Source organism: Zootoca vivipara, chromosome Z1, assembly GCF_965207765.1.
Source record: "Zootoca vivipara chromosome Z1, rZooViv2.hap1.1, whole genome shotgun sequence".
Taxonomy (NCBI): Eukaryota; Metazoa; Chordata; class Lepidosauria; order Squamata; family Lacertidae; genus Zootoca; species Zootoca vivipara.
Window position 1 is genome coordinate 72,497,488 of NC_142583.1, and position 15,810 is coordinate 72,513,297.

A 15,810-nucleotide genomic window follows, 5' to 3' on the forward strand; every position below is an offset into this window, starting at 1 on the left:
GGTGTTCCCTGGGAGGCGGAGCTAGACGGTGTTCTAAATGGAGGGGGAACAACCGTTGAAAGGCCGTTGGGGGTTGGCAGTTGGGGGAGTGGAGTGTTAGAGAGGGAGCAGGAGGTTAGGTCTGGGTGGATGGGAAGAAAGGTGATAACCATTATCAAGATGCAGGAGATGTATTAACAAGTCTGTGTTATATGAAAAGAAGATATGCACTTTTAAGAACCAGAGAAATCCATCTTTTCAAGTTAAATAATAAAGTTAAATGTGCCTAAACGTTCGTGGATTCTTGCAGTGTCTCAGTACCTTCAGAGGTGTGACTAAGAGGCGAGAACAAAGCTTTCCTGTGGAAGAGGAAACTAAAAAAATTCCTTCAGTAGCACCTTAAAGACCAACTAAGTTTTTATTTTGGTATGAGCTTTCGTGAAGAAGTGTGCATGCACACGAAAGCTCATACCAAAATAAAAACTTAGTTGGTCTTTAAGGTGCTACTGAAGGAATTTTTTTATTTTACTTCAATCCAGACCAACACGGCTACCTACCTGTGAAGAGGAAACTGTTTGCTTTTTCTCCTGTCATACAAAGGGCTGGTTAGCAAAGCCGAAGGAGCCACATAGTTGCCTAAGGGAGAGGCACACTGTAGCAGTAGGGATCCCAGGGAGGGAGACCCCACTGGTGGCAATAGGTTTCGAACGCAGAGCCCTGAGGTACCCTGGAGACAAGTCCAATTTGGACACTGGAGGTTTACTCCCGTTTGAAGAGAAGCACAGGGAGAGAGCGCCTCTGTTGCTAAAGCAGTGAGGGGTGGGAAACTGGGAATTCCTCACAAGCACCAGAACAGCTGGTCATGCTCTGTGACTCACTAGCAGCCCTGCCAGGTCCAGTAGGCTCCAGTTTCCAGGTACCCATCACTTGAGAAAGAGATCCCCACAGCCAACGGATAATAACAAAGCACATTCTAATCTCTCTTGGTTTCAGGCAGCTAAAGGAACGGTGCTTGAGTGGAATAGGATGTTTATGTTTATTCTGTAGCTCTGAAGACTTTCCATGGGGTTGGAGGGTGAAATGCAATGCATTCCTGTCTTCACTCAAGATTTGGTTCCCCCAACTTTACAGTTCTTCAATATCCAGATTTTCCTTACAAACCCATCTGTGCTGTTCATGACAGTAGGCATCGTTCCAGTTATAGTTGTTACTCGTAGGCACGATGGAGACACAATCCTGCTCTACTACTCCGTTGTGCCGTCTGTAGGCAGGCTGTTTGTGAGACCAATACCTGCGGAAAGACTTCCCATTAAACAGAAATGGTAGAGACAGGCTGGGTCTACCAATGAGGAGGAAGCAAGGCATGCCCGAGACCTGTGGGGTGAGAATGGGGTGCAGCACCCTTGGATTGTGTGAGGCAGGAGGGCCACCATTTTTAGATGCTCCCCAACATTATTAATTTTTTTTAAAAAAAGAAATCCCTGCAAGTTGGGAAGCGTAACACAGAAACTTAACCACACCTCAACATAACTATGGGGTGGGTGCCTCATTTTCCCAGGAAGAAGAGAGGCTGTATTTGGACCCTTACAAGATTCTGAATAGCATGGGACATTTGACAGGCAAGTAAGTGTGCTCTTCTATACATGGGAAAGAACCACCTGAAGACCATAATACACTACAGTGCATATCTTAGAACAGGGGTGTCAAACTCAAATTCATCGGGGGCCGCATCAGCAGTTTGGTCACCCTCAAAGGGCCGGTTGTATCTGTAGTACTATGTGTCCACTCTTTATTATCATAAATTATTGTCACTGCATTCAATTATTACTGTTTTTTGTAATAATGTAAGTAATAACTAGCTCTGAAAGCAGAAACATAGTCAGAATAATGGCAAGTAGATATTCAAATGCACAATTATTGTACAATTTATTGAAAAATGATTTTTGGTAACTGCACTGGGTGGTGGAGGCTCGCTAGGGTTTCATGCAGGACCTTTGCAGAGCTACTAGTACCTGGAGATGCTGGGGTCCTTCTGCATGCAGGACAGATGTTCTGCCAGTGAGCCACCACCCTTCACCAAAGGGACTGGCTGAGGTTGACTCACTGGAGCTGCTCTCCTGGTTCCAGGGTTTAAGGGCCAGAAGTATAAAGCAGCATCCTATGTTTCTGAGGAGAGGGAGAGGGAGGGGAGGGGAGGGGAGGGAGGAAGGGAGGGAGGGAGGAAGGAAGGAAGGAAGAAAAGAGGCAGTGGGAGGGAGAGAGGAAGGAAGGAAAGAGGGGAGAGAAAGAAGAGTAGGAAATAAGGAAGGGAATAAAAAAGGAAAGAAAAAGAAAGAGGGAGAGAAGACGGAAAGGGAGAAAGAAGGAAGGAAGTAGAGGGAAAGAAAGAATAAGAATGAGGGAGAGGAAGAAAGATGGGAAGGACGGAAGGAAGGAAGGAAGGAAGGAAGGAAGGAAGGAAGGAAGGAAGGAAGAAAAGAGGGAGCAGGAGGGAGAGAGGAAGGAAAGAGGTGAGAGAAAGAAGAGTAGGAAAGAGGGAATAAAGAAGGAAAGAAAAAGAAAGAGGGAGAGAAGACAGAGATAAAGAAGGAAGGAAGGAGAGGGAAAGAAAGAATAAGAACGAGAGAGGAAGAAAGAAAGGGAAGGGGGGGGTCGCTGCCTTGTTTCAGCGCCAGAAAAGAGCGCGAAGGTACCCAGGGGCAAAAAGCATTTCCCGTGCAGCGTGAGGCAGCGGGTGTCCGTTTTAGGAGAAGTGCGTAAAGCCTCAGAGTTGCACATTCGGGAGGCTGAGCCGCTGCTGAGCTCACGTTCATGAGGCTGAGCCGCAGCAGGAGGAGGTGAGGCAAGAGGAGGCGGAGGCGGCGGCTTGCCGGGTCGGTGCCCGGCAGCGCCGTGCGGAGAGTCCTGAGCCTCTGCGACGCAGCAGTGCTCTGTAGCACTTTGAATCCTCCTCCTCCTCCACACGGCGCTGCTGGGTGCTTTGTCTGTGCTTCAGCAGCAGCAGCAGCAGCAGCCGTTTCCAGGCGCCGAGCCGTGGCAGGAGTGCTACAGAGCACTGCTGCGTCGCAGAGGCTCGGGACTCTCCGTGCGGCGCTGCCGGGTGCTGACCCGGCAAGCTGCCTCCTCCTCCTCCTGCTGTGGCTCGGGGCGCTCCATGCAGCGCTGCTCTGGCCGACTTTCTAACCCCCCCCGGCCCCAGCTGTTTGTTGGCGCGGCACTTCAGCAGCAAGGTCCCGCTGCTGGGTCCCGCTGGCTGGGGCGCTCGGCGGGCCACATGACGAGGTCTGGCGGGCCGGATTTGGCCCCCGGGCCTTGTGTTTGACACCCATGTCTTAGAACATGGAAAGGAGGTGTTATGGGGTTTACTCCATTATGTGCCTCCCCCCCTCCCTGGTCCAGGAATGTACGTGAGACAGGAAACACTCCTATGTGAAATGCTGTAGCAAATTCTGCAAGGTTACTTGACTTTTCCTCTAGCGTTTGGGAACAATTCCTCGACACTGCCTACTTCAGACTTACTGTTTTTCAAATTGGGAGCCATCTGTCCATTCCCATTTGCCTTCCTCCGTTTCATCTGTGAGGCCGATCCAAGTGGGGTCACTGAGCAGAGAAGTGACAAAGTTCTGCAGAAAGAAGGAACAACCTCACTTGACATTGTGTCAGGTCACTGCGGCAAGAAAGAGTCAGCAGCCTGCCTGGGGTTACACATGTCGGTAAGCCTTCACAGATTTGCCAACATAACCCTAAATGTGTGGTAAGAAAAGTTGGGTTCTGTTAATTGGTTTAATTGCCACAGAGATGGAAAATGGCTAAAGGTATATTACTGAAAGGTTTAACATGGGGCTATATTAAAGCGAAGAAGAGCACTCTGAGCTCTTGCTGAGTTGAGAACAGGGCCGTCTCTAAGCCTGGGCTGGGTGGTGCAATGCGCCAGGGCCCCTGGCCACCAGGGGCGCCTGCTGCTCTGCCCCCACTTCCCTGCCCATGCCTCGAGCGTGGCCTGCGGGGCCAATGGGAAAAGCTTCTTCCCCTGCCCCCTGCAGTCGCCGCGGCCTCTGGCTCCCTCCTCCCACAGCCGAGCACCTCGCACTCGGGAGAGCCGAGCGCGCTGTCTGAGGGAAAGCGAAAGAACAGCTCAAGAGAGCACGCGCGAGGAGGAGCCGTCTGTGCACCTTCGCCCGCCCTTCGTCCCCTTGCCTCAGGAGTGGCAGTGGCCGAAGTCACCGTTTGCCTGGCGCTTCGCGGGGAGGTGGGATGGAGACCCTCTCTGCCGCCGCCGCCCACTGCAGCTGCCGCCGTGGCTTCTCCTGCTGCTCCCTGCCCTTTGCTTGGGGCCAGCTGAGTGCCGGGCTCCGGCGAGGCACAGGTGGGGGGTATTTATTAGGGGCTGGGGTGCCCAGTAGCCGCGTGCGTGGGGGAGCTGCTCTGGAACTTTCCGAAGGAGAGGCGGGGGCGGGCAGGGGCGAGCCCTGCGGAGGAGGCTGCAAGTGGTGGGTGTGACTGGTCCTGGGTTGCGCGCTCCCTCGGACTCACCGCTTCCTTCTGCCATCTGGGAGAGAGAGGCTCCTTCCTTCGTGATCCCCTTCCCTCCCTTGTGATCTCGTGGCCCTCACATATTTTGTATTTTAATAAAGCTGTGGCCAAATTTATGCCAAAAACCTTAAAAATTTCTGTGTGGAATGTGTTTTACTTTGAGGGGTGGTTTGGGGACCTGGACACGCAATAAATGGGCAACAAAAACAGTTTGTTTCTGTTTTCTGTTTTCTTTTCCCAAGCAGAGATAAAATGCAAGTGTGGTGTCAGCTCCCTAAAAAAGGTCAACAACTCTGTGGACCCCTTCCTAAAAAAGGTCTACAACTCTGGGAAATGGGGGGGGGCGGGGCGGCAGAGGGATCTTCGCACCACGGCACCGGATATGCTTAAGACGGCCCTGGTTGAGAATTAACTGATTGTTGTTCTCTGGTAGCTAACATGTGAGTGTTATAACCTTAGATCATGTGAGAGGCGTTGGGTTGCAAATTCGCCACCTTGAAAGCTTCCTTTGTCTCCTAAACTCTATGGAATGAGGCTGTAAATGAAGCTCTCCTGAAGGGAGAGTAAGCAGCCTAAAGCCTATGGAGGCTGGAATGAAGGCTGTGGGGAGAAACAGATCTCTGCTTCCTGGTGTGTCTGGATCATTTCAACTGTTCTAAGATGTTGAGCCTGTGCTGGACAGCACAATACAATGTACAGTATAGACATTTTGATTGTATCTTTGATGCTTATGTTCTGTTTTTGAAGAGTTCTGCCAGTAAAACTTTGAATAATATTTTATGGCCCTGGACACGGCTTCATTTCCAAAGGCGTCAGTTCTTATGCTTCCAGTTGCTTCAAACTGCGCAGCATTAATATCTGCAACAGGTTCAGTGTAACCCACATACAGTGGTGCCTCGCTAGACGAATTTAATTCGTTCCACGGGTCTTTTCTTATAACGAAAAATTCGTCTAGCGAATCCCATAGGAATGCATTGAATTTTTTTTTAAAAAAAATTGCCCATAGGAACGCATTAATTGAATTTCATTGCATTCCTATGGGAAACCGCGATTCGCTAGATGAATTTTTCGTAAAATGAATTCGTTTAGCGAGGCAACCTCCACTAGAAAAAACCTTTCGTTAAGCGGAAATTTCATTAAGCAGGGCATTCGTTAAGCGAGGTACCACTGTAAACAATTTTCATTTTAAAAAATTCTCCGCATCAGATTCTGAACCAAGGAACTGCTTACACAACTGTAATGGAGCCTCTACAGGTTGCCTACTAGGCTTCACCATCGCTGCATGTGCAATGGGATTGTGCCAAAGAAACATGTTCTCCTGTTCATGAAAGGTCAGGCGTGGAGGGACAAATGCCTTTCAGTGAAGCCCACCTGTCATTTCTAACTTAATTGAGGAGCCTCTTGTAAGCTTTCATGGAAGCCCAGGACTATCTGGGACAGAATTTTCAAGCCATTGCATCGATGCTACAAAGGCAGAATCATAGCAAAACCATCGAGTTGGAAGGTCCCCTGAGTATCTTCTAGCCCAAGCCCCTGCAATGCAGGAATAAGAAGCTGTCCCTTACTGGGATCACACCCAGGGCCATCTTAAGCTGGTTGGGCGCCCTGGCACCATGGTGCGCAGATCGCTCCGGCGCCCCCACCCCGCCCCATTTCTTCCCGCGGCTGGTGGGCGGGCACAGCGCGCAGCGTGGTTTCCGCCTACCCCTAGAGCCGGCCCTGATCACACCTGCAACCTTGGTGTTATTAGCACCACGTTCTAACCAACCAAGCTACCCAGATGGGATGTGTGGCTAGGAAGCAGGCAAGAAATCATACAATATTTGCATGTGAGAACAGAAAGAAGAAAAGTCGATGTGTATAACCTGTTCTTCATCAGTCAGGATGGAGGCCAAGTGGGCATTTCTGGACTCGCAGAAATTCTCAGCATCGTACCAGCTCTTTTTTCCTTTTGAAATGTAGTAGAGATTCCTCCCAAAAGCATCCCAGCTACCAGGAGACTTCCCACCTTTAAGGAAGAAGGTTTCTGAGAAGAAATAGGGTAGAAAGAAGAGAATAATGTAGCTGGTACTGCATGCAGCATGCAGTACTAGCTACAGTACATTATCCTCTTCTGTGCATAGTTGAATTCAACCCCCTGCTCATCCCTGAGGAACAATGGGTGAAATGGGTGACGTAGGCTAATTCTTGCAGCTTAACCTACCTCCAAGGGTTCGTGTGCTAATAAATTGGATAATCCAATTCATGCTGCTCTGAGCTCCTTGGGGGAAGGGAGGGACCCCAAATATAAGAAATATTGGGAATTGCTGCAGAACCCACATCTGGGTCCCATTAGAAGAACTCGTTCCTCGTTTTCTGTGAGCCCAGGAACTCCAACCCATCACTTCAGCACATGCTTAAAATCTAGAGCTCTTCTCCACAGTTAGGTGGAGCCAATGTCCTCTTGCAGCAGAACCATGACCCTCCCAGACCGCATGACCTGAAACACAACCATTCCCCAAATTCTCCGAATTTTGAATTTCAGTTCTCCACCCAAGGGATTTTCCAAAAATGCATATATTAAAGTAAAGTTTGCATTGAAATGCTTATGTCTTACGAAGGTAGCATGCAAGAATGCACCCTGTGAGCTGAAATCGCTTTGGCAAAGTACAGTATATATTAAGCACAATTTCATAGGACTACGTGCATAAGAGGAAGAAAATTGCTCCAAAATGCTGGTTTGTTTTCATGAGAACCTTTTCTTAAAAAAAAACAAAAAAAGAAAACGCAAGTGGATGTGGAAATATCGAGAAGACCAGAAAAATGAGAAGCTGAGACAAACCCAAATGGACACATGCTTCCATCCCCAGAGGGCAGAAGAAGGTGACAGAGGTCTGACCGTGAGAGAGATGGCTTTGCATACATCTGCCCAGATATCTGAATGCTGACATTGCCAGTAATTTATGCACTCTGCAACAGTTAATTGAAATGCCTGGGTCAAGGCCATGCACCTGGTCTGGTGACTAAGCTCCAGGACACTGGAGCTCAGAAGAATTCAGTATGGCCTTGGTACAGTAAGTGCCAGCAAAGGTGCCAACTCCTTTGGGCAACCACAAAATTCCTCACAAAGGGGCTGGGCACTCACAAATTTCGGTGCCAGAGCCATGCACACTGCATGGCACCCATGGCCCTGGGCACCCACAGTTGTGGGGCCAAGCTGACACTCCTGCAGGGCAGGCAGTTTGAGGAGAACAGCAGTGGTGGCGGATGCAACAGAGAGAAAAGCAAAAAAGGAAAGGATTCTGTTTTGTATCTAGTTTTCTGCCTTTCAATAAAATGCTATCAAATATTCAAACGCAGACGCTTCTGCCTGTTTGCGCAATCTGTTTGTGCAAGAGCCAATGTTCATAACTTCCTCTCTGTGCCAACATCTGGCGTTCAACCAAAGCGGCCTTTGATCTTTGTGCCAGCCGGGGTGGGTGGGGGTGGGTGTCCTTTTTGCAATTCAAGCCTGCGCCGCTTGCCATTTGCTCACCCTTACATTCTCAAAACGTGTCGAGTTCAGGCATGCAGCTACTTACGGTACTTCAGTTTCCGTTTCCTGTAGTTCTTTTCAGCCTCATCTAAATGGTCTGGCAATGTCTTTACTTCTTCCGCTACCTTTATGGCTATAAGCATTCCCACAGTTAGAAGGTTTCTTCTTCACCTTCACCACCACAGACAAATTTGCTTGTTAAATTTAAGTATTTATACAGTATCTTAGACTTCCAACCAAGGAAGTCTGGTGTGAGAACAAAACAAAACACACACCAGATAGATAGATAGATGATAGATAGATAGATAGATAGATAGATAGATAGATAGATAGATAGATAGATAGATGATAGATAGATAGATAGATAGATAGATAGACAGGTAGGTAGGTAGGTAGATAGGTAGATAGGTAGATAGGTAGATAGGTAGATAGGTAGATAGGTAGATAGGTAGATAGGTAGATATAGATATAACAGAACCCGCCCAGCCCAGCCCCCGGCAAAACTAAAACAAGCAATATTCAAGCCCTGATAGCAGTATCAGGAAGAAAAAGCAAAAACCATAGAATCATAGAGTTGGAAGGGACTCCCAAAGGTCATCCAACCCCTTGCAATGCAGGAATCTCAGCTCAAGCATCCCTGACAGACGGCCACCCAACCTCTGCTTAAACCCCTCCAAGGAAGGAGGGTCCACCACCTTCTGGGGAGATGCAGAATGCAGATTAAATAAGGGGAACTTTGGGGCAGGGTGGAAAACGTTGTTTAAGTATCTGTTTATGTTTGTATTTTGGAAAAGATTTTTTGCGAGGTGTGCTTGGCGGCAGGTTCAGAGAAGCAGGAGAGGAGAGAGAGACATTTGGTTCTAGTGGCTGTAAGTGGGGCCTGGGTCAGGCAACTTCAATTCAAGTGGAAGTGGAAATTAGAAATGGAAATTTCAATTGGAAGTGGAGCAGTCTCCTTCGGGAGGTGGTGGGCTTCCCCTTCCTTGGAGGCTTTTAAGCAGAGGTTGGATGGCCATCTCTCATGGATGCTTGAGCTGAGATTCCTGCCTTGGACTAGTGATGACCCTTGGGGTCCCTTCCAGCTCAATCATTCTATGGTTCTATGGTCTACGAGACAATAGATTCCAACTGGCTGGCAACTGTCGCCCGCAAAGATGGGGCAGTTGCTCCTGTGTTTCAGACCTTACTGATATCTATAGGGGGAGGGAACTGTTGTTGCTTTTTTCTGGGTCTAACTGGAGGGAAATAATGCATTGGGAATTCCGGTTTGCCAGGAGTTTGTGTGTTCCTTTGGGCTACTGTTGACTGCCTCCTATCTAATGAGCCAGGAAGAAGCTCCACCCCAGTATTGCCTATGTGGTTTTAAAAACGTCTTCAGTTTGGTTAGCTTTGCAAGGAGGCTGCTTGAGGGCTGGTGGGGAAGTAGCTTAAGGTATTAAGCCGGGCACCTCAGTATTGCAAGCCACATACACAAGATACGCACCGTCTGCCATCCAGTCAATGTGAACCAACAATACTGTAATGGCAATAATGTGAGGAGCCTATTGTTCAAGATTAGACTGAATCAAACTGCCCAAGAGTGGTGAACCACCGTCTGTCTCCACCTAACGACATCCTGTCAGGATGGGGGCCCACCCCCTCCCCACACAAAGTGGCGACTCATAGGAAATGGGGACTAACACCTGCCTGGTCCTATCAGTTTTGGAGTTGGCTTTGAAGCAGTTGTCCAAAAGGGAATGAAAACTCCAGACTTCACAGCAGAAAAGGGCCTTGGTGGTCGAGGTTGCTCTGCCTGAAAGTGATTGCTGAATCGCTCATGCTATCAGCCAGGACCCAGGGCTGCTATGACTCCTCTGCTTCCCCTTTACTAGCTCTGGGTGCCTGCTTGTTGCAGCTGCTCAAATGACCTTTCAGGGGCTCTACTTCAGTTCCTGCTTTCCCTGGAATCCTGCTAGCCATCAGCAGTGAGTTAAAGAGATAGGTTTTACAGCCATATTAATAGAAGGAAATAATAAATCTAGCAGGCTGCTTTGGAAACAGGTCCTTGCAGAGAGGAGACGCCTATAATTCTTGTTTCATTACAGGTTACCCACAAGTTGTGCAGGGGTTATGATCCAGGGATTGCACATAAAGCGGATTGCACATAAAGTAGAGAGCTTAAAAGCTCTTCTTGTGCCAGGAAAACTCAGTGCAAAAAGAGTTTTGAAGTGCTATGCCTTACACGCATTCAGTTCATGTAATTTCAACTGACAGGCCACCCAGCACGTAAATTTGAAATCTTGCAAGTTAAATGCATGTAGGTTACGAGTTACTTGCATGCCTGGGGTACACAGAAGAAGTGACATTTCCCGTAAAGCCTAACCAAAAGTCTACTACATCTGTGTCTTACCTGCGATGCCTTCAAGGTGCTCCTTCATATTTGCTTCAGTGGAATGGGAGCAGCCCCCACCCCCTTTAAAAACCCAGTCAGGAACAACCCAGCCTTGCTCTTCTACTTACCATTTTCGGAATTGATCTTAGGACGGTTGAGTGAAGCAGCCATTGTGCTCCTTAGCTGGATCAATGGATCTGTGCGAGGATCTTTAGGTGCTTTTTTCAGCTTGAGATCTAAAGTTATAAAGACAAGGATGAGTTGAGTGCTAAGATTCGCAGGTGCCCAATTTCTGCCCCAATGTCAGATGGGAGTATTATTATTATTATTATTATTATTATTATTATTATTATTTTACATCATCTTCATTTCAATACTCTCCATTTTTCTAATCTTAAATGCAATGCTCCATCTCTCTCAAGCATTTTGCAATTATTATCATTTTTAAAGACTCGTGAAAATTCTTCAGCATTCTCCTGTGAATTGCTCCTAATAAGCACATTTGTGTATGCAGTTTTGGGTAATGTACCACATTTTTCTCCTAATATCTTACAAATTCATCCTATAATGACTTTTAAATGCAACATTTATTTTTATGCACATTTCCTGTGTTCTATACATTTTCATAAATGCTGGTTGGAGTACTGCATCAAAAAATTCAGACATGTGCTAATTTCTGAGGGCGGCTGTATGTTGGTGCAGATAGATTCAGTGTCAAATTACCTGGACTGAGTTTCTCCCCCATCGCTAGACCCACCAAAGAATATTTATATTACTGATTGGTTTTTAAACCCAGCACCAGGTCTTAAACAAAGTTCTCTGGGTGCGTTGTGTGTGTGAAGGAGTTCTGCAGCTTGAAGGGAAACACTGTCCTCCAAGGGTTGTGACTCTCACTGCCCCGTCCCCTCCCAATGTCCACCTGTTTAGCACTGAAGTTTGCAAAGCGATGGCTCCACGGTTCTCATCTGCTGTTGATCCATGCATAGGGTTGCCACATTTCAAAAAGCGAAAATCCGGACACAAAAGGTTGGTGTGTTTTGTATGCAATATCTCAAATCGCTTTTAGTTTTGCCAGCTATGTCCAGGAAATTCCAGACATATGGCAGCTCTATCCATGCAACATCAGGCATAGAGGCCGGCAGTGGGTACTTGGGTTTGAACCCCTCAAAAGTGCAAAGGGCTTGAGGGGGCCACTTGGGAAAGCCTCATCTCTTGTCCATGAAGAACACCCAGCTCTTCTGGCCACATGACCAGGGGCCCTGCCAACGGTCACCTTCTCCTGGTATGCCCCGCGGAGGACCTTAAGGTCCACAAATAATAATATTCTGGAGATCCCGAGTCATAAGATGGCTAGATTGGCCTCTACTAGAGCCAGGGCCTTTTCAGTACTGGCCCCAACCTGGTGGAACGCTCTTTCCCAGGAGACCAGGGCCCTGCGGGATTTGTCATCTTTCCGCAGGGCCTGCAAGACAGAGCTGTTCCGCCTGGCCTTTGGGTTAGACTCAGCCTGACCCCTGTGTTTTTCTCCCTCGTGGCTTGGATTTATGGCCTACTTGAAATGAGGCTGCACTTTAAATTTTAATACTGTATTTTAATCTGTATTTTAATTAATTGTTTTTATGTTTTATTGTGGTTCTGTTGGTGTCAGCCGCCCTGAGCCCGGTTTTTGACTGGGGAGGGCGGGGTATAAATAAAAAAAATTTATTATTATTATTAGTATTATTATTATTATGTTCACCAAGGGTCACAGCCAACAGGTGCATTCTAGATGCCCAACCCTGCTCCCTTGCTCACTAGGGCAGGGAGATATATTGGCATACTGTCCAAAACCAGTTTGAAGTCCATATCGTGATATCGGTTTCATAATTTTTGACCTAGCAATATATCGCGGACCATGATGTGTGTGCTATGCAAAAATCGCAATGTGGGGAAAGCCATGAAGCCAGCCAATGCTCCATCCTGATTTCAGACATTGTGATATATTGGTATATCGAAATGTTTAGCTGGTGATGTATCACAATGTTGGAAACCAGACACTGCCCAGCCATAGGGAACAGCCTGGCCTATACGGTATAGTCATAGTGACTGTAAAGTTGGAAGGGACCCAAAGGGTCATCGAGCCCCAAACCCCTGCAATGAGAATCTAGCCCCCCTTCAGCAGGAGAACCCAAGTAGGACAATTTATTCAGGATGGTGCAGGGGGGTGCAGGATCAGGGGGAGCTGAACTTACAGGAAACACCCATCCCGATTGCCACGCCGATTAAGGCTATTATAGCGATAGTGATGACAGTCCACACGACTTTCACGCGGGTTTCGTTCATGAGAAGAACGATAGGTTTTCGTGGTGGCGGTGGCTGTGCTGGTGTGGCTCCTTTTTTCTTTGGAGGGGCCTTTGGAGGGGCCTTTGCCTTTGGTTTTGCTTTCGGTTTAGGCGCCATAGCTTGAATGACAAGAAGAAATTAAACAAACAAACGAAAAACAATGAGTGTGAAGATGACGCATCGAGGGAAAGATTTACCATCAGGTTCACTTTTGCCCATCTGGGGTTTATTTACTTATTTACAATAATAATAATAATAATAATAATAATAATAATAATAATAATAATAATAATTTTTTAAAAAACCGTAGCAAATGTAAAGTGTTGCCATCTGTAACAAATGCATGCACAGATGTTAAGTCTTGTAATCATCGAGCTGTACAATGAAATCTAAGCAGTTTACAATCAATAGTTTGGGAAAATGGGCAGATTGGCCCAAATGCATATCTCCCAAGGGAAGAACAGAAAGAGGCCTCCAGCCTTCTATTTGCTAGCCTCCCTAGCCTTGTTAGGAAGGCTGACAGACTTCATTTCATACTCTAAACTGGACTGAGTAGGAAAGGAGTTTTCTTAACTGGGAACTCTGGAAAAGGACAACTACAAATTTTGGTGATCTCCTGGAGCAGTGCATACTCCACTGATCGCACTGGTCAAAGGGTGATGTGGTATCAACAACTGATGGTGGGCCCAAGGCTAACATTTTCTGGCCAGTTGGCTTCTACAAGTCATGGCACACGCTTCCGCTTGTTCCCTGATTTCTAGATACAGGTCTGAGTGGTTTTTCCCTTTGCTCTACTGCTTTCCAATTTAACACTGAATCGGAACAAACGGCACCCTGTGGGGAACCTGGTTGCTGTTGGTTCTGATTCAGAGGTAAACCATGGTTTGCCCAGGGGAAAAGTTGCAGGGGAAACAGTGTGAATGAGTGTGAATGAGCCGTCAGACAGAAGAGAGATTGCTGTATCATTGTTACTAAACGATATAAATTGAGACCCTAGGGAGACAAAGCCATCTTTATTTGCTATTCTTGTTATCACCCTCCGATGGTCAGTTCAGCGTTCCATAAGTGCTATATTCCACATACATTGGGTCATAGCTGCCAAGTCTCCCGCTGAAAAATACGGGATCAGCAGCAACGCGGCACCGGAAGTCACTTCTACGCATGTCCGGACATGCATAGAAGCGACTTCCGGTGCGGCGCTACCCATGTATGGGCACCGGAAATTGGGTGGCGCTGGCATGTCCGGACATGTGTAGAAGCAACTTCCGGTGCCACTCTGCCCGATTTCTGGTGCCCAGGCATGGGCGGAGCGGCACCGGAAGTTGCTTCTACGCATGTCCGGACATGCATAGAAGCGACTTCTGGTGCCGCGCTACCCATGTCTGGGCACCGGAAATCAGAGGGGGGGGCGCCAGGACCCAAAACGGAGCCTCCCTGGCAGGTAGGAAATCCAGGGGATTTCCGGGATTTTTTTCAATCCGGGCTGCCAGCGGGAAACGGCTTTAAAAACGGGGGTTTCCCACGAAAAACGGGAGACTTGGCAGCTATGCATTGGGTCCAAGTTTCTGTGGGGCTTTTCTCCCCCAGTTGGAAGCAACTATTTGTCTAGCTGCTGCCATAAAAAAGAAGATCAACTCTTTACGCTTAACATTTGGATTGATATGGTTTTCCACTGACAGTACGGCTAACACAGGATCAGGAAGAAGATGCTGCTCCGTAGCAATGGGGAACTTGGCACTGTGCACAATACCCAGTCAGCAGTGGGAACTGTGTCAACATTGGGTGGTCACTAAGCAGCGGCCGGTTGCACGTGCAAAGGTGATTATTATTATTATTATTATTATTATTATTATTATTATTATTGAATTTATATACTGCCCCCTATACCTGGGTGTCTCAGGGTGGTTCATGGGAGGCAGATCTTAGGAGGGAAACATTTTCACGCTGCAGAAGGCTGGAAAAGAGCAGCTGCTTTTAGCAATTTAAAAAGTTAGCCGATGAAATTGTTCTCTCTGCAAAGGGCCAGAAAGAAACCATCTAAACTCTAGCAACTGGAGGCTGAAGTGAAATACTCTGGGATTACAGTGCAGCAGCATTGGGAGGGCCACATACTGTACCTTCTCCTTTATCTTAGGATTCCCTGCCAGGATACCATTAAAGGCTTTCACTTGCTCTTCCTCCGAGTTTGATGCAATTGATTCCTGCAATACTTCTCATCTGCATTGCCCATCACCACTCCCTCCTCCTGCCTTACTCACTTCCTTTGTTTTCTCAATATGGTGCATGCAACAGCCCTGGGAGTCCAGCTGCTTGCTGATTGGCTGCCTGCTCTCCCCTCCCACCATTCACAATTGCACCTGTAGCTGAAAGGTAAGGTGAATTGTGATGGCATTTGGGGTGGGGGGCAGGGTGAGGCAGCAGTCTTTGGCATTGCCATGTCAAAGAAAGTGGAGCAAGACCACCCCCACCCATCATGGGCGATGGTATCAACAAGCTCCTCACCTGCTTTGTGAGACTAGCCGTCTCCCATCTTCCTAGCCCCCGGAAATATTTTGGGGCTGAGATGAGGTTTCGGGCTGTATGAGACAGTTGGGGAGCAGTCATTGGGGGCTCTGAAGCAAAGATGGCACGCTGCTCTTTCTTTGTACCATCTGAATCGGAAGTGGAAGTGAAGTTGCTTGGTTCTGCATTGATACCTGAGTGCAGTGGTGGACCGGATTAAGGTCAATCAACTGGTTTTATTTTATTTTTTTAATGATTCTTTATTGCAATTTAAAAACTTGACAGATCTTACAACATCTGGGCCTGGAAACGATGCCTTATGAGGAACGGCTTAGGGGGCTGGGTATGTTTAGCATGGAGAAGAGAAGGTTAAGGGGTGATATGATAGCCATGTTCAAATATATGAAAGGATGTCATATAGAGGAGGGAGAAAGGTTGTTTTCTGCTGCTCCAGAGAAGCGGACACCTAAACATTAGGAAGAACTTCCTGACAGTAAGAGCTGCTCGGCAGTGGAATTTGCTACCAAGGAGTGTGGTGGAGTCTCCTTCTTTGGAGGTCTTTAAGCAGAGGCTTGACAGGCATATGTCA

At 47.5% G+C, this 15,810-nt stretch overlaps 1 protein-coding gene across 1 annotated transcript; it reads right to left on the bottom strand.

Moving 5' to 3' along the window:
• Positions 1-1,104: 1,104 nt before the first annotated feature.
• Positions 1,105-12,719, bottom strand: LOC118079518 (C-type lectin domain family 4 member D-like). The gene is made up of 6 exons (XM_088661172.1): positions 12,629-12,719; positions 10,526-10,633; positions 8,073-8,159; positions 6,378-6,538; positions 3,499-3,602; positions 1,105-1,270 (listed from the first exon to the last, which is right to left on the bottom strand). The coding sequence occupies exons 1-6, from the start codon at positions 12,717-12,719 to the stop codon at positions 1,105-1,107; spliced, it is 717 nt and encodes a 238-aa protein (XP_088517298.1).
• Positions 12,720-15,810: the final 3,091 nt, after the last annotated feature.

Bases quoted from the DNA above. Each gene is read 5' to 3' on its own strand.
- LOC118079518 (XM_088661172.1), bottom strand. From the start codon at position 12,719: ATGAACGAAACCCGCGTGAAAGTCGTGTGGACTGTCATCACTATCGCT. The intron at 10,634-12,628 runs GTAAGTTCAGCT...TTATAACTTTAG, and splicing joins AATCGGGATGGGTGTTTCCT to ATCTCAAGCTGAAAAAAGCA. The intron at 8,160-10,525 runs GTAAGTAGAAGA...GAATGCTTATAG, and splicing joins TAAGATCAATTCCGAAAATG to CCATAAAGGTAGCGGAAGAA.